Here is a 19,338-nt window from a genome sequence, read left to right as displayed (position 1 = left end):
GCTTGGAGACTATCTGGCCTCGGTGTCTTTGTGTATGTACGATTTCACACTAAGGCAAATGTGAAAAGCCTCTATGCAGATTTTCATACTTCTGTCAGTTTTATACACATTAAAACCCACTTTATATTTTTACTCTGTCAGCTAACTGTTAGCCATGTAAATCCTGTTTCTAACTCTCCAGCTATTAACCCTCTGGGGCCGACCGTATACGACGCCTAAGACCAAGCTTTACTAAATTATAAATAACTTTTTAATGATATGAGATAGAAACATACTTTTTTTTTTTTTTGCTGAAAAGTTAACTCTGTGGACTTTTGAGCCAGCCATCAGCCATCTTTGTACTGTGTGATGACGTGCGCAATGTGAGTGTCCAATTGGAATTGGTTCACTGTCAAATGGTTTTCCATAATCGAATCATAGGGCAGATTTACTTCACGTGAAAAGCCAAAGATCGTTTTCAGGAGTGATGTGTTGCTAGTTGGCCCGTTTGAATAGCCCCCTGGGTGCTCCAATTAGTACATACTATTGGGCTCCAAATGCACCCTGCGCCATTACACACAGCGATCAGTGAAGCAGACGGAGAGCCTCTGATGACAATCTCACGTGCTCAAACAAAGAGTGTGTAACTATCAGGATTGCTCCACTAGTTTGCATGTGAATGTTACTGGATAACTCTGTTGCTTTTACCATGACGACAAAAAAAAAAACAGACCATTTTGTATATATTGTTCAAAATGTGCATTTGTGTTTATTGTTTGAACCTTTTTATTGTACAGTCTGAGACCTCAAATTACCTTTATAAAGTGTCAGTAAACAGTTGTTTATTATAGTTTGCTGTGTGTTTTGAATAAATGTGTGCGGAAAATTATTTTCCGCTTTACTTTTTCCTTCCTTATTTTTGATTGTAAACCTTCATTACACTTATAAAACACAACAAAGCGCATGTATTATGAAAGCATATGTTGTCCTGGAAAAAAGAGGCATAAAACTTGATTGTGGGGTACAGGGAGAGCTGTTAACAGCAATAATAAAACATTTATGCCAGGCAAGTGAACTGTCAAAAAATGCCCTCGGACCCCAGAGGGTTAAGTTGTTGTACTAGATGGAATTAACACGGTCTGTCTAATCTTTGATTTTAAAAAATGGAAAAGTTGATAATTTGTTGCTTTCCCCCCCGAATGTATCACGCTAAAAACCAGATTTAGCTGCACACAAGACACACACCAGTAAAATAAGATTTTCTTTTCTTTTGTGGAGCCACAATAAGTTGCTAGACATCATAGCCGACATATACATGGGCACTGTGAGTGCTGTACAGAGCGGGAGGACAATCTGATTTCTTCGCAGTGAAGTCTGGTGTTCCTCATGGATATGTTTTGGTTCATACATTATTCAGTGGATTGGGTGTTGGGTAGGGTTGTGGGGTCCACCAGCTTAAGTGCTTTTGTTGGTGAGGAAAAGTTTACTGAGCTTGACTTCGCAGATGATGCTGTGATCTTTGTGGTATCGATGGATGTCCTGATTGCAGTCTGCATGTGGCGAAAGTAGAGACATTGGGGTATCTCTGCAGTAACATTTATGTCTCTGGTATTCGCCCTTTGAATTTAAGATGCATGATTAAAGTTCATGGAGTCACTGGACAGAGTTATTTGGATGTAGTAAAATCGTAGACTGACTTTCTTTATTGTCATTGCATAAAAACACAACAGTGAGTCTGGCAACGAAATGTCATTGCTTGGCTACCGAAGTACACAGTAAAACCTGGAACGAGTTATAAATACCTATAAAAAATATATATCTATATAAATGAGTGCAAGTAGAGCTAAATTTAAAAAAAAACAGAAATTGAGTTTAGGATGGAATCCCTGCGGGTCAGTAGATTACCCATCACCCAGTTATAAAAGTCCACTGAATGCTAGAAAAGAAGACTGAAATGTAAATAAATTCAAAGGAAACAAACATAGAATTTGTGTGTTTTCAGAGATTTTTCTTTAGTTTTCTGCAGGAGATAATGACTCGCTCGTCGTAAGTCTCCTGAAATGGTTTTGGGTTTGTTTTCAGAACATCCCAGAGTGCAATGAAGAGAGACGAAGAGCGGAAGAGGACAGCAGAGGGACAGAAGGTGGTGGAGGAGGAGAGGAGGAGGAGGAGGAGGAGGAGGAAGAAGAAGAAGAAGAGGAGAAGACCATTGATGAAGGTTTTATGGGAATGACTCCTTTGCTGCAGGCTCACCATGCCATGGAGAAGATGGAGGAGTTTGTACATAAGGTAACACACACACACACACACACACACACACACACACACACACACACACACACACACACACACACACACACACACACACACACACACCTTTAATTCAGTTGAATTAGTGCAGCTTCCCAAATGGGAGGTTCGTTTGCAGCGGTATTTAACAGTAACAACGGTTCATAAAAGTTGCATCATAAAAGGAAGAAGAAAAAACCCACAATCAAATCAATTTTATTTATATAGCGCCAAATCACAACAAACAGTTGCCCCAAGGCACTTTATATTGTAAGGCAAGGCCATACAATAATTACGGAAAAACCCCAACGGTCAAAACGACCCCCTGTGAACAAGCACTTGGCGACAGTGGGAAGATCAATTTTTTTTCCTGATTTCTCAGTGTTTTTTAAAGCCAGAAAGTTGCCATTTGAAATGACTTTAATTTTGTGTCATGTCTGTGATCTGCTTTTTTTCTACAAAAATAAACAACTGAATGAACATCCTCCGAGGCCGGTGATTCCATAATTTTTTGCCAGGGGTTGTATAGCGCCAAATCACAACAAACAGTTGCCCCAAGGCGCCTTATATTGTAAGGCAAAAGCCATACAATAATTACAGAAAAACCCCAAAGGTCAAAACGACCCCCTATGAGCAAGCACTTGGCGACAGTGGGAAGGAAAAACTCCCTTTTAACAGGAAGAAACCTCCAGCATAACCATGGTCAGGGAGGGGCAGTCTTCTGCTGGGACTGGTTGGGGCTGAGGGAGAGAACCAGGAAAAAGACATGCTGTGGAGGGGAGCAGAGATCAATCACTAATGATTAAAAGCAGAGTGGTGCATACAGAGCAAAAAGAGAAAGAAACACTCAGTGCATCATTGGAACCCCCCAGCAGTCTAAGTCTATAGCAGCATAACTAAGGGATGGTTCAGGGTCACCTGATCCAGCCCTAGCTATAAGCTTTAGCAAAAAGGAAAGTTTTAAGCCTAATCTTAAAAGTAGAGAGGGTGTCTGTCTCCCTGATCTGAATTGGGAGCTGGTTCCACAGGAGAGGAGCCTGAAAGCTGAAGGCTCTGCCTCCCATTCTACTCTTACAAACCCTAGGAACTACAAGTAAGCCTGCAGTCTGAGAGCGAAGCGCTCTATTGGGGTGATATGGTACTATGAGGTCCCTAAGATAAGATGGGACCTGATTATTCAAAACCTTATAAGTAAGAAGAAGAATTCTATTCTAGAATTAACAGGAAGCCAATGAAGAGAGGCCAATATGAGTAAGATATGCTCTCTCCTTCTAGTCCCTGTCAGTACTCTAACTGCAGCATTTTGAATGAACTGTGAAGGCTTGACGACAGAACGTGTTCAAAGGCTGCATTCCAGAGAGAGGTTTCATGAAAACCTGCTCTGACAGTCGCTCTCTGATTATCTGTTGTTGCATTTCCAGTTTTATCAAAACACTCACTCACTTATCTGAACAATATTCTCAGCCGTCATAATGACGTCATTGACACGCCATCGATGGCTCGAGCAAATTTCACCTCTGGAGGAAGGGAGGGGGACTTATGAGTATGTTGCACCTTTTGTATTTTGGGTGGGGTGTGTGTGTGACGCTGAGTATATTTCCAAGACAACCATCCGTCGGACTGACAGGAATGTGACTCGCGCTGGAAAACTTACTGTACGTTTTCCTCAACGCACAGACCCACAACTCATCCCAGAGTTATTTTATTTACTGGGAAGCCCTGACAAGAAGCACTTATCTGTTAATATGATGTATTTCCAGGGTTTCAGATGTGATTGGCTACAAAGATGGAACAGTTCTTCTCCAGGCTGCTTCAGTAAATGAAGGCGATGATGTAAACAGGAAGTCCTGCCACGGTTTGAATGCGCAGCTCGGATTAAATGGTCGCAGTTAGCATTCTAAGTGAAAGATGCTTCACGTGTAAATGGACTGCATTTATTTAGAGGTTTCATGGTCAAAGTGCTTTACAGTGATGCCTCACATTGCCACTCAGGGCGCTCAACTGCACACCAAGAGCAACAGAAGATCCGCTGGTCATAAACCCGCCACTTTTTAACCATCACCTTTTTACTGATCAAGATCATAAGGTGTGGTGACATCATCAGTAATGTCTGTGCATGACTCAGCAGTATTTGCAGAGTGAATGCTGAGGTTACTCTTGGTGAGTTTATATATTTTTTTGGTAGATTATATAGCATTTTTTAAATTAAATGTTAGCTACTTTTTAACACTGAACATAACACTTTTATTTTATGTATTCTTTTTTTTTTAAATACGTTATCTGTGTTCCACTTATGAGGGCTTTTTTTTAATCTCCTTGTGCATGTTTTACTTAGTTGAGTGAACCAGATGTTACCAGCTGTTCTGCAAACATGAAGTCTGAGTTTGTCGGTTAATCCAGAGTTCAGATTTACACAAACTGCTTTCTGAAGTACACAAACATCACGCGGTCGGCAGAACGTGTAGCATTACAGTCCTCAACACCTGACTGAAACCTGATGTATTTCCCCCCCACACGCTAATGAGACCACAGAGACCCGACACCGTGCACCAGAAGTTAACGCGTGACCCGAAGATGTAGGTTCAGGTCACATGCCAGTGGTAATCGGGTAACGAGTTGATTAAATTATATTTTACAGTGTATTCAGAGATGTTTGTTGTGGGCGTGGTTTTGTTGGTGTCCACTGGAGACGGTGAACAGGTGGTTTATGTCCAGTTCTGAAATCTGCTGGGTAATTTGGAGGTAAAGAAGAGGATGAGCACCCGCTTGTAAGATGACGCAGCTGGAATGTGAACTTGTCTGAACTTGGCTCAGAATAACACACGCGTATACACACACACACACAACTAAAATTAAAAACAGCCGGTTGTAAATTGAAGTGACGCTGTTGGAGGATTTAGACATCCATGTATTTGATCTCACATGACACCATTCAGTTGGCACACACACACGAGTCACTGACCAGTGATGAGCTGAGATGTAAATTAGATTTTGATGAGGTCGCCCTTCTCAAATGATGTGAAGTTCTTCTGTAACTTGTGAACCACTCAGGTGTGGGAGGGTCGGTGGCGCGTCATACCACATGACGTGCTCCCCGATTGGCTGAAGGACAACGACTTCCTGCTTCATGGCCACAGGCCGCCGATGCCTTCATTCCGTGCCTGCTTCAGGAGCATCTTCAGAATCCACACAGAGACAGGAAACATCTGGACACACCTACTAGGTATGTCACACCCACTGCAGACGAACGCCTCCTAAATGATGTTCAGCTGAAATAATACAGTTGTATGTAAAGGTTTGGGCACCCCTGATGATTTCCTTTATAAATCATTGGTTGTTTGGATCAGCAATTTCAATTAAATATATCATATAGTAGACAAACACAGTGATATTTGAGAAGTGAAATGAAGTTTATAGGATGTACAGAAAGTGTGCAATAATTCTTTAAACAAAATTAGGCAGGTGCATAAATTTGGGCACCCCAACAGAAAAAAATACATCAGTATTTAGTAGATCCTCCTGTTGCATAAATAACAGCCTCTAAACGCTTCCTATAGCTTCCAGTGAGAGTCTGAATTCTGGTTGAAGGTATTTTTGACCATTCTTCTTTACAAAACATCGCCAATTCAGTCAGGTTTGTTGGTTTCTGAGCATGGACAGCCCGCTCAATAATATTCAGGTCTGGGGACTGAGATGGCCATTCCAGAACATTGTAAATGGACTGCATTTATATAGCGCTTTTCCATCTGTATCAGACACTCAAAGCGCTTTACAATAATGCCTCACATTCACCCCGATGTCAGGGTGCTGCCATACAAGGCGCTCACTACACACCGGGAGCAATAGGGGATTAAAGGCCTTGCCCAAGGGCCCTTAGTGATTTTCCAGTCAGGTGGGGATTTGAACCCATGATCTTCTGGACTCAAGCCCAACACCTTAACCACTAACCTCCCCTTGTTGTACTTGTTAGTAACTTTTGAGCAGTATTTAGGGTCGTTGTCTTGTTGAAAGGTCCAGCCCCGGCGTAACTTCTGCTTTGTCACTGATTCATGAACATTGTTCTCAAGAATCTGCTGATATTGACTGGAATCCATGTGACCGTCAACTTTAACAAGATTCCCAGTACCTGCACTAGCCACACAGCCACACAGCCCTTTTAGCCTGCCTGATTTTGTTTAAATAATTATTGCACACTTTGTGTAAATCCCATAAACTTCAATTCACTTCTCAAATATCAGTGTGTTCATCTGCTATATGATATATTTAACTGAAATTTCTGATCCAGACAACAATTGATTTATAAAGGAAAATTATGAAAATTATCAGGGGTGCCCAAACTTTTGCATACAACTGTATAATTGATATTTGATCATTGATATTCAAATATGACATACAAAATGTCTGGTATGAATAAACAGTGAGACAGTCCATGTCTGGAAAGGACAGACTTCCTGGAAAACCTTAATCACTGATATTGTTAATCCAACCTTATTATCTTAAACTAACCGCCTTAGGAAGCAGGATACAGGAAAATAAACTCAAACAGCTCACGTACAACAGCCCACATGCCGCTACAAGAAAAACAAAAAAACCTTGAGGTGGTTTTGAAATGATAAAGATACCCCCAGATAGTCACTCTCACTCACTCATCTTCAACTGCTTATCCAGGATTGGGCCACAGGGGAACAGTTCCAGCAGAGGACCCAAAACACCCCTTTCCTGGGGCCACATTAACCACCTCTGACTGGGGATCCTGAGGCGTTCCCAGGCCAGTGTTTGGATATAATCTCTCCACCTAGTCCTGGGTCTTCCCGGGGTCTCCTACCTAGCTGGACATGCCTGGGACACCTCCCGAGGGAGGTGTCCGGGGGGCATCCTTACCAGATGCCTGAGCCACCTAAACTGGCTCCGTTCAATGCGAAGGAGCAGTGGCTCTACTCCGAGTTTCTCCTGAATGACTGAGCTTCTCACACTATCTCACTAGGAGACACTAGCCACCCTCCTGAGGGAACCCATTTTGGTACCACAGTACAGTAGAGCGAATGCAATACCGTACCTGCCTGCAAAGATTCTCCAGCCAATCTCACGCTCCATTGTCCCCTCACTGATGAACAAGACCCCAAGGTACTTTAACGCGTTCACTTGGAACAGGACCTCATTCCCTGCCAGGAGTAGGCAATCCATCAACTTCCTGCTGAGAACCATGGCCTCAGATTTAGAGGTGCTGATCCTCATCCCAGCCGCTCCACACTCTACTTCAAAGTAGTGCTGGAGGTCATAGGCCGATGTAGCCAACAGGACCACATCATCTGCAAAAAAGCAGTGATGAGACCCTGAGCCCACCAAACTGGACCCCCCCCCCCCCCCCCCCCCCCCGACTACAGTACTCGATATCCTGTCCATGAATATCACAAACAGGATTGGTGATAAGGCGCAGCCCTGTCAGAGGCCAATCTCCACTGGAAACAAGTCCGACCGACTGCCGAGAACTCAAACACAGTTCTCACTTTATGAGTACATGGCACTGAGAAGGGACCCCCCCCCACTCCATACTCCGGCAGCACCTCCTGGAGTACCCGATCATACGCCTTCTCCAAGTCCACAAGACGCATGTACATGGAGTAAGTAATTTTTTAATGCCTACGTCTTTAAAAACTTCTTCATGGCTACAAAAGCAGTATCTATGAAAGGCTGAGTGAGCAAAGTTGGGCAAAAGATCTCCAGTTAACAAATGTGTTAGAAGAAAAGTACCATCCAGACTTGGCAACACGTCCAAAATCTAGGGTCTGTCATAGTAGGGGCTTGTGTTGGTGCCCTTGGTAAAGGTAGTTTACTGCGGAGAAGCACATTGAGATTCTTTGCAAATAAAATTTTAACTATTAGAGAAAAAATTACTCATAACCATCCCAAAGACGTATAGACGTTAGCTAATTATAGGCCAATCTCCAACCTTCCTTTTCTCTCAAAAATTCTTGAAAGGGTAGTTGTAAAACAGCTAACTGATCATCTGCAGAGGAATGGTCTATTTGAAGAGTTTCAGTCAGGTTTCAGAATTCATCATAGTACAGAAACAGCATTAGTGAAGGTTACAAATGATCTTCTTATGGCCTCAGACAGTGGACTCATCTCTGTGCTCGTCCTGTTAGACCTCAGTGCAGCTTTTGATACTGTTGACCATAAAATTTTATTACAGAGATTAGAGCATGCTATAGGTATTAAAGGCACTGCGCTGCAGTGGTTTGAATCATATTTATCTAATAGATTACAATTTGTTCATGTAAATGTGGAGTCTTCTTCACGGACTAAGGTTAATTATGGAGTTCCACAAGGTTCTGTGCTAGGACCGATTTTACTCACTTTATACATGCTTCCCTTAGGCAGTATTATTAGAAAGCATTGCTTAAATTTTCATTGTTACGCAGATGATACCCAGCTTTATCTATCCATGAAGCCAGAGGACACACACCAATTAGTTAAACTGCAGGAATGTCTTTCAGACATAAAGACATGGATGACCTCTAATTTTCTGCTTTTAAATTCAGATAAAACTGAAGTTATTGTACTTGGCCCCACAAATCTTAGAAACATGGTGTCTAACCAGATCCTTACTCTGGATGGCATTACCCTAACCTCTAGTAATACTGTGAGAAATCTTGGAGTCAATTTTGATCAGAATATGTCCTTCAGTGTGCATATTAAGCAAATATGTAGGACTGCTTTTTTGCATTTGCGCAATATCTCTAAAATTAGAAAGGTCTTGTCTCAGAGTGATGCTGAAAAACTAATTCATGCATTTATTTCTTCTAGGCTGGACTATTGTAATTCATTATTATCAGGTTGTCCTAAAAGTTCCCTGAAAAGCCTTCAGTTAATTCAAAATGCTGCAGCTAGAGTACTGACAGGGACTAGAAGGAGAGAGCATATTTCACCCATATTGGCTTCTCTTCATTGGCTCCCTGTTGAGTCCAGAATAGAATTTAAAATTATTCTTCTTACTTATAAGGTTATGAATAATCAGGTCCCATCTTATCTTAGGGACCTCATAGTACCATATCACCCCAATAGAGCGGTTCACTCTCAGACTGCAGGCTTACTTGTAGTTCCTAGGGTTTTTAAGAGTAGAATGGGAGGCAGAGCCTTCAGCTTTCAGGCTCCTCTCCTGTGGAACCAGCTCCCAATTCGGATCAGGGAGACAGACACCCTCTCTACTTTTAAGATTAAGCTTAAAACTTTCCTTTTTGCTAAAGCTTATAGTTAGGGCTGGATCAGGTGACCCTGAACCATCCCTTAGTTATGCTGCTATAGACTTAGACTGCTGGGGGGTTCCAATGATGCACTGAGTGTTTCTTTCTCTTTTTGCTCTGTATGCACCACTCTGCTTTTAATCATTAGTGATTGATCTCTGCTCCCCTCCACAGCATGTCTTTTTCCTGGTTCTCTCCCTCAGCCCCAACCAGTCCCAGCAGAAGACTGCCCCTCCCTGACCCTGGTTATGCTGGAGGTTTCTTCCTGTTAAAAGGGAGTTTTTCCTTCCCACTGTCGCCAAGTGCTTGCTCATAGGGGGTCGTTTTGACCGTTGGGGTTTTTCTGTAATTATTGTATGGCTTTTGCCTTACAATATAAGGCGCCTTGGGGCAACTGTTTGTTGTGATTTGGCGCTATACAACCCCTGGCAAAAAATTATGGAATCACCGGCCTCGGAGGATGTTCATTCAGTTGTTTAATTTTGTAGAAAAAAAGCAGATCACAGACATGACACAAAACTAAAGTCATTTCAAATGGCAACTTTCTGGCTTTAAAAAACACTATGAGAAATCAGGAAAAAAAATTGTGGCAGTCAGTAACGGTTACTTTTTTAAACCAAGCAGAGGGAAAAAAATATGGACTCACTCAATTCTGAGGAATAAATTATGGAATCACCCTGTAAATTTTCATCCCCAAAACTAACACCTGCATCAAATCAGATCTGCTCGTTAGTCTGCATCTAAAAAGGAGTGATCACACCTTGGAGAGCTGTTGCACCAAGTGGACTGACATGAATCATGGCTCCAACACGAGAGATGTCAATTGAAACAAAGGAGAGGATTATCAAACTCTTAAAAGAGGGTAAATCATCACGCAATGTTGCAAAAGATGTTGGTTGTTCACAGTCAGCTGTGTCTAAACTCTGGACCAAATACAAACAACATGGGAAGGTTGTTAAAGGCAGACATACTGGTAGATCAAGGAAGACATCAAAGCGTCAAGACAGAAAACTTAAAGCAATATGTCTCAAAAATCGAAAATGCACAACAAAACAAATGAGGAACGAATGGGAGGAAACTGGAGTCAACGTCTGTGACCGAACTGTAAGAAACCGCCTAAAGGAAATGGGATTTACATACAGAAAAGCTAAACGAAAGCCATCATTAACACCTAAACAGAAAAAAACAAGGTTACAATGGGCTAAGGAAAAGCAATCGTGGACTGTGGATGACTTGGATGAAAGTCATATTCAGTGATGAATCTCGAGTCTGCATTGGGCAAGGTGATGATGCTGGAACTTTTGTTTGGTGCCGTTCCAGTGAGATTTATAAAGATGACTGCCTGAAGAGAACATGTAAATTTCTACAGTCATTGATGATATGGGGCTGCATGTCAGGTAAAGGCACTGGGGAGATGGCTGTCATTACATCATCAGTAAATGCACAAGTTTACGTTGATATTTTGGACACTTTTCTTATCCCATCAATTGAAAGGATGTTTGGGGATGATGAAATCATTTTTCAAGATGATAATGCATCTTGCCATAGCGCAAAAACTGTGAAAACATTCCTTGCAAAAAGACACATAGGGTCAATGTCATGGCCTGCAAATAGTCCGGATCTTAATCCAAGTGAAAATCTTTGGTGGAAGTTGAAGAAAATGGTCCATGACAAGGCTCCAACCTGCAAAGCTGATCTGGCAACAGCAATCAGAGAAAGTTGGAGCCAGATTGATGAAGAGTACTGTTTGTCACTCATTAAGTCCATGCCTCTTAGACTGCAAGCTGTTATAAAAGCCAGAGGTGGTGCAACAAAATACTAGTGATGTGTTGGAGCATTCTTTTGTTTTTGCGTGATGATTTACCCTCTTTTAAGAGTTTGATAATCCTCTCCTTTGTTTCAATTGACATCTCTCGTGTTGAAGCCATGATTCATGTCAGTCCACTTGGTGCAACAGCTCTCCAAGGTGTGTTCACTCCTTTGTAGATGCAGACTAATGAGCAGATCTGATTTGATGCAGGTGTTAGTTTTGAGGATGAAAATTTACAGGGTGAGTCCATAATTTTTTCCTCAGAATTGAGTGATTCCATATTTTTTTCCCTCTGCTTGGTCTAAAAAAGTCACCGTTACTGACTGCTACAATTTTTTTCTTGATTTCTTATAGTGTTTCTTAAATCCAGAAAGTTGCCATTTGAAATGACTTTAGTTTTGTGTCATGTCTGTGATCTGCTTTTTTTGCTCCAAAATTAAACAACTGAATGAACATCCTCCGAGGCCAGTGATTCCATAATTTTTGCCAGGGGTTGTATAAATAAAATTGATTTTATTTTGATTTGATTGAGATTTTAGAGCAACATACACCTTCAAGACGACGTCCATTAATTTTTTTTTCAACAAGACAAAACAAAACCACATTCTGCACACATTACAAAGACCTGGCTGCTGAAGAAGAGGGTTTGAGTAAAGGACTGGCTTCCCTGCAGTCCTGATCTCTCACCAATAACGGATGTATGGAGAATTCTTACAATGAAATGTAGCACAAAATAACACCAGAAACTCTTCATCACTTGGTATCCTCAGTGGAAAAACGTCTGAAGTGTCGTGGGAGTTGGTGGCGACATTACAAATTGGTAAACAGCCGAACATCCCGACTTTTTTTTTTTTATGTGTCGCAGGCCTCAAATGCAAACAATCAAAGTGAACTTGACCTGAAAAACATTAAATATTTTGTGTTCATACTGTCTGCATTGAAATAGAAGTCAGAAGTCACAGCAGCTTTTTAAAAAAATTGTATTTAACATACTGTCCCAACTTTGTGTGATTTGCGGTTTTGCTTGTAGGTGTGTATGTACAGTACACACATCTACTTCCCTGCCACCTAGTGGTTAAAGTGAGACAGTGCACCTACGTGAAATCTGGAACTGTTTGTCTAATTTTCTTTTCTTCTTTCTCTTCTGTTTGCAGGTTGTCTGTTTTTTCTCTGTCTGGGTCTCATGTACATGTTCAGACCCAACATGTCGTTTGTGGCTCCGGTGCAGGAGAAGGTGGCCATCGGGATGTTCTTCCTTGGAGCCATTCTGTGCCTGTCCTTCTCCTGGCTCTTCCACACTGTCTACTGCCACTCAGAGGGCGTGTCCAGGGTCTTTTCAAAGTAAGAGACTCTCACCTGTCTGTGCCTTTGTTTAGGTTTGATGTTGGTCACAGAGTGTGGCTTTGCCGTCTCATTCAGGTTGGACTACAGTGGGATCGCCTTCCTAATCATGGGCTCCTTCGTTCCCTGGCTCTACTACTCCTTCTACTGCTCTCCTCAGCCCTGCTTCATCTACCTGATAGTGGTGTGTGTGCTTGGCCTCGCCGCCATCACGGTTTCCCAGTGTGACTTCTTTGCCACGCCGCAGTACAGAGGAGTCAGAGCAGGTACACTGAACTGTTTATCTGCTCACCCGCTGAAGTTCAGCGGGTAGCTCACCACCAATAGACATCATGTCTTTTGTACACTATAGTTCCTTAAAGGAGACCTGCATTGAAAAAAAATGCAGTCAGATTTTTTGAACAAAAAATGACTTACATTTACACGAGATCCTTCTGAATGTAGTAAAGTAAATCTGCAAGCCCAGATCTGTCATTCAACGGAGAAATCTTCATTTGAAAATGACAAATTTACAGCTAACATTTAGCCAATTGTCCCTCTCATCATGGACGCTCCCAAGACGTCACGGACAAGACCCTCTCCCAGCATGCATTGCGCCAGTTGTAATTTGTGGATTTACGTCAGTTTGCATCTGCACCTTTTTCTTGTCTTATACGGAAGGATCTACTTTTTTAAAACTTCATATTGTCTTGCGGCACGTTTGGTGAGTACACATTTCTTTTATTTGTGCTTGAAAATTATTTTGGGGGACTTTTTCATACGCCCGTTTGATTGAGTGGTGTCGCAATGAAAATCTACTGTCTTTCGCCTCCGGTACCATCGCAGGATATTGAGGCAAGACCCGCAAAGAATCCCAGTCATTAAAAATATATAAATCTCTCTCAGCGACCATGGAGCTCTGGGGCTCCGATTGCCGAGACGTGCGGTGCTGTGGATTTTTCCGCAAGAAGTCTGTCCTTGCAGCAACAGGTGTCACCGGCTGCTTCGCATTAAAACAGCGAGTGTAGCGGAGGCAGAGAGCAGGAGAGGAAGAACGGCGCCCACTGTCAATGTCGTTGCTGATCTGAGCACACAGATCTGTATCTCACATTCATTGCAGCTTACTTTTGGATGTTGAAACCAGGACGTGTATAAGTAACATTACTAAGATAAAATCAATTTCAGTGTGAGATTGGACTGAAGGTGGGAGCGCGTCGTCTTGTCCCTGATGTCATGGAAATGATACGGCTGTACAAACTGTTTTCACAGAGGGCTAAATTTTAGCTGCAAATTTGTCATTTTTAAACAAAGATTTCTCCGCTGAATTACAAATTTGGGCTTACAGATTTACTTTACTGCATTCACAAGGGTCTTATAAATACATATCAGCTATTTCTTTCTGAAATCTGACCATTTATTTCAATGCAGGTCTACTTTAACAATATATGGCAGACACTTGATACTTGCACTCAGAGGAGTAGATGAGTTGATTTTTTTTTTTTTGGTTGTGTGCATATATTTCCATATTAATGATGTTTTTTCTTGCAAACACATCAGTAATGGTGCACACTTGATAATTACACCGTAGGTACCCTATGAGTACAATTTAATTAATGCAGACGTTACAGCAGTCGTAGACACGACAGCTGTCTGAGGATAAGATGAATTAAATTTATGAGCTACTGAGGCTTTAATTTTTATTTCTTCTTACAAACATCAGTACTGGTATATGTGGACTCTTGATACTTGTACCATACAGTTGTGGTCAAAATACACCAGCATGTATTGATGGAAATGCATTGATATGTTTGGTTCCTGTCATCCTCTACATGTGTGTAGGTGTGTTTGTGGGTCTGGGGTTGAGCGGCGTTGTTCCCACGCTGCACTTTGTCATCAGTGAGGGTCTGATCAAAGCGACCACCATCGGGCAGATAGGCTGGCTGCTGCTGATGGCGGCGCTCTACATCACAGGAGCCTGTCTGTACGCAGCACGAATCCCCGAGAGGTTCTTCCCCGGCAAGTGTGACATCTGGGTACGTGTCAAATACATGCACACATCTGCACAAGCAAAACAACTAAAATACTCCGCTGTCACCCTCCCACTTCACCCACATTTGTGCAAAATGAAGGAAAAGGGTGAAAGTGAAGTGTTTTGGGCCTGGGGTCAGAGTAGCACAACATGCTCTGTCCTACATCCTTCTTCAACTACTTCTCTCTCCCTCTCAGTTCCATTCTCACCAGTTGTTCCACATCCTGGTGGTTGCCGGGGCGTTTGTGCATTTCCACGGCGTCTGCAACCTGCAGGAGTTTCGCTACACAGTGGGAGCGGGCTGCACAGCGGACGGCACCTTCTAACGTCCACACTACAGATGCACACTGTAACTCAGACACGCACAACCACGAGCTCTCCTCCTCCTAACAGGCCTGTGTGTAATAAATCACACGGCACAGATGGTGGCGCTGTTAGGACTGACAGACGGGGACTTTGCTTTTTCTAGCTTCACAAACTGCAAAAAAAGAGGCTCAAGAAATTACATTTTCTTCCGTATTTGAGTTCTGAAATTATATTTGGTGATTTGATTTGAAGAGTGACTCTTTTTTTTTTTTTTTTTTTTTTTTTTTAAGTACATTGGAGTCTTTCACCCCAATTTTTTTTTCTGCTGCAAAGCATTTAAATCAAAAGAAATATCTATTTAATATCTATTTATCCGTTTGTGGCTTTCTGCTTGCAGGGTTAATAATTGAAGGCTTGTGGGAGTTTTGTTTGGGTGATTTGACTGATTTTTATAATTTAAAACAACCCGTTTCCGTGTAAAGGGTTCTAAATTTTGGGTTGTAGATTTGTATGAAAAAGGAAAGTGTGATTGATGCTAAAGATGAGTTGGAAAAAAAGCAGGTGTCGCACTTTGAGACGCAGAGAAATTTGGTCATAAGAAAAATAAATGACTAAACGACTCTGTTTGACTTTGAAAGGACTCAGCAGTTCTGCAGACTCAGAATATCGTCTCTTACGGCGGTAGTCAGGTGGTTTATTTTTTTTTTATTCTTTGACCAGAATGTTTTTCCTGTGCACAGTTGTGCCTGCAACCAAATCAAAGCTGTGACATCACAAACATTCAGATGGGACGTGTAGCAGTTTCTGTTTTTCTTACTGTAAATAATCGGATCATATCTGAAGATTAAATTAATTTCTCAGCACATAAAAAAAACTACTTTGTTTTTTAAATACCTGCCCTTAAAGACTTTGTAAAAAAAAGAAAAAAAAAAAAGTAGTATTTTTATAAATGAAGGCCCTCAGCCCCAAAAAATACAGTAAGTCTGCAGTATTATCATATTTCCATCATCCCATCTGAAAACTTTATTTTGGTTTGTGTTTTAATTTACTGCTGCTGAGTTTAGAGCTTTAATTCCACATTTCCATTTTGATTTGTGAACTTTAGGACCGAGGCGTCCGTCGTAGCAACTCGCACTCCCAGGAAACAGAGACATTCTGAAAAATGTTCGTTCACGTTAACTTCAAGGGCACACGAACAGATTCAGACTTTTTTCTGACTATACCAAACTTTTCTTGTACACAAAGTTTGATTTTGTTGTTTTTCCAGATGAATTAGTTCAGTTTGTTTGCTTTGAGGAAAAAAGTATGTCAATCCTTTATTTTTCTTTTGCTTTTGACAGTTTCTATTAATTTATTTTTCCTGCGGTGCTTTTTCTCTCAAGCACATGTTCAGTTCTGAGTTTGATTGCAACAGACCTTTATATCTGCTGTATTGTTCTAATAAAAAGGTTTTTGAAATCTGACTTTGGTTATTAGCATTAGTGAAGGTTACAAATGATCTTCTTATGGTCTCAGACAGTGGACTCATCTTTGTGCTTGTTCTGTTAGACCTCAGTGCTGCTTTTGATACTGTTGACCATAAAATTTTATTACAGAGATTAGAGCATGCCATAGGTATTAAAGGCACTGCATTGCGGTGGTTTGAATCATATTTATCTAATAGATTACAACTTGTTCATGTAAATGTAAATGAAATTTTATTCACTTTATACATGCTTCCCTTAGGCAGTATTATTAGAAAGAATTGCTTAAATTTTCATTGTTACGCAGATGATACCCAGCTTTATCTATCCATGAAGCCAGAGGACACACACCAATTAAACTGCAGTAATGTCTTACAGACATAAAGACATGGATGACCTCTAATTTCCTGCTTTTAAATTCAGATAAAACTGAAGTTATTGTACTTGGCCCCACAAATCTTAGAAACATGGTGTCTAACCAGATCCTTACTCTGGATGGCATTACCCTGACCTCTAGTAATACTGTGAGAAATCTTGGAGTCATTTTTGATCAGGATATGTCATTCAATGCGCATATTAAGCAAATATGTAGGACTGCTTTTTTACATTTGCGCAGTATCTCAAAAATTAGGTCTTGTCTCAGAGTGATGCTGAAAAACTAATTCATGCATTTATTTCCTCTAGGTTGGACTATTGTAATTCATTATCAGGTTGTCCTAAAAGTTCCCTGAAAAGCCTTCAGTTAATTCAAAATGCTGCAGCGAGAGTACTGATGGGGACTAGAAGGAGAGAGCATATCTCACCCATATTGGCCTCTCTTAATTGGCTTCCTGTTAATTCTAGAATAGAATTTAAAATTCTTCTTCTTACTTATAAGGTTTTGAATAATCAGGTCCCATCTTATCTTAGGGACCTCATAGTACCATATCACCCCAATAGAGCGCTTTGCTCTGACTGCAGGCTTACTTGTAGTTCCTAGGGTTTTTAAGAGTAGAATAGGAGGCAGAGCCTTCAGCTTTCAGGCTCCTCTCCTGTGGAACCAGCTCCCAATTCGGATCAGGGAGACAGACACCCTCTCTACTTTTAAGATTAGGCTTAAAACTTTCCTTTTTGCTAAATCTTATAGTTAGGGTTAGAAATTTGTTCTAGTAGTCTATTTTCACCTTTTTTCAGCATCATTATATGCAAATATTGCTGTTTTGTGCTTGTCCCACACCCAGACTTTTGATCTTCAATGATAAAAATGAATGGTAAAGAAACGTTTTTTTCTAATGTTTTAAAATATCTGAATAAAATATCAGTAAAATAATCAAAACATAATTGGGGTATTCAATGTCATACAACTGTTGATTTTTTTTTAAAATGTAGTTGTCCCACACTATTGCCGTAATTTCCACCACAACACTGTAATGTCCCTTTAAACAGTTTGTATGAAAGATTGTTTGGATAGTTTCTATGGAGATAAACGGTGACATCAGAGCACATGTGTATAGCGCCAAATCACAAAAAACAGTTGCCCCAAGGCACTTTATCTTGTAAGGCAATGGTGTGGTGGAAATTACATTTACAAGGCCAATAATGCCCGTAGTTAAAGAATCACCCAATTATTGTATGGCTTTTGCCTTGCAATATAAAGTGCCTTGGGGCAACTGTTGTTGTGATTTGGCACTATATAAATAAAATTGATTTATTTCACAGGAAACACCTGCTGTGTAAGAAAGGAGTGAAGGTTACAAATGATCTTATGGCTTCGGACAGTGGACTTATCTCTGTGCTTGTTCTGTTGGACCTCAGTGCTGCTTTTGATACTGTTGACCATAAAATTTTATTACAGAGATTAGAGCACATCATAGGTATTAAAGGCACTGCGCTGCGGTGGTTTGAATCATATTTGTCTAATATATTAGTTTGTTCATGTAAATGGGGAATCTTCTTCACAGACTAAAGTTAATTATGGAGTTCCACAAGGTTCTGTGCTAGGACCAATTTTATTCACTTTATACATGCTTCCCTTAGGCAGTATTATTAGACGGTATTGCTTAAATTTTCATTGTTACGCAGATGATACCCAGCTTTATCTATCCATGAAGCCAGAGGATACACACCAATTAGCTAAACTGCAGGATTGTCTTACAGACATAAAGACATGGATGACCTCTAATTTCCTGCTTTTAAACTCAGATAAAACTGAAGTTATTGTACTTGGCCCCACAAATCTTAGAAGCATGGTGTCTAACCAGATCGTTACTCTGGATGGCATTTCCCTGACCTCTAGTAATACTGTGAGAAATCTTGGAGTCATTTTTGATCAGGATATGTCATTCAAAGCGCATATTAAACAAATATGTAGGACTGCCTTTTTGTATTTATGCAATATCTCTAAAATCAGAAAGGTCTTGTCTCAGAGTGATGCTGAAAAACTAATTCATGCATTTATTTCCTCTAGGCTGGACTATTGTAATTCATTATTATCAGGTTGTCCTAAAAGTTCCCTAAAAAGCCTTCAGTTGGTTCAGAATGCTGCAGCTAGAGTACTGACGGGGACTAGCAGGAGAGAGCATATCTCACCCGTGTTGGCCTCTCTTCAGAATTTAAAATTCTTCTTCTTACTTATAAGGTTTTGAATAATCAGGTCCCATCTTATCTTAGGGACCTCATAGTACCATATCACCCCAATAGAGCGCTTCGCTCTGACTGCAGGCTTACTTGTAGTTCCTAGGGTTTTTAAGAGTAGAATGGGAGGCAGAGCCTTCAGCTTTCAGGCTCCTGTCCTGTGGAACCAGCTCCCAATTCAGATCAGGGAGACAGATACCCTCTCTACTTTTAAGATTAGGCTTAAAACTTTCCTTTTCGCTAAGGCTTATAGTTAGGGCTGGATCGGGTGACTCTGGACCATCC

General features: G+C 41.0%; 1 protein-coding gene across 1 annotated transcript in view; it reads left to right on the top strand.

The window, feature by feature from the left end:
• The window catches only part of adipor2 (adiponectin receptor 2), a 54,262-nt gene extending 37,830 nt beyond the window's left edge, over window positions 1-16,432 (top strand). Inside the window, exons 4-9 of the mRNA XM_034163878.1 lie at window positions 2,062-2,268; window positions 5,320-5,491; window positions 12,477-12,663; window positions 12,742-12,929; window positions 14,482-14,675; window positions 14,869-16,432. Of these exons, the coding sequence (XP_034019769.1) occupies window positions 2,062-2,268; window positions 5,320-5,491; window positions 12,477-12,663; window positions 12,742-12,929; window positions 14,482-14,675; window positions 14,869-14,997 (1,077 nt within the window). The 3' untranslated portion in view covers window positions 14,998-16,432. The remainder of the gene's footprint in view (window positions 1-2,061; window positions 2,269-5,319; window positions 5,492-12,476; window positions 12,664-12,741; window positions 12,930-14,481; window positions 14,676-14,868) is intronic.
• The last annotated feature ends 2,906 nt before the right edge of the window (window positions 16,433-19,338 follow it).

The sequence above is a fragment of the Thalassophryne amazonica genome, chromosome 22 (assembly GCF_902500255.1).
Source record: "Thalassophryne amazonica chromosome 22, fThaAma1.1, whole genome shotgun sequence".
In the NCBI taxonomy this organism is placed as follows: domain Eukaryota; kingdom Metazoa; phylum Chordata; class Actinopteri; order Batrachoidiformes; family Batrachoididae; genus Thalassophryne; species Thalassophryne amazonica.
Note: the sequence above shows the minus strand (reverse complement) of the source record. Positions and strands in the feature narration are given on the sequence as shown.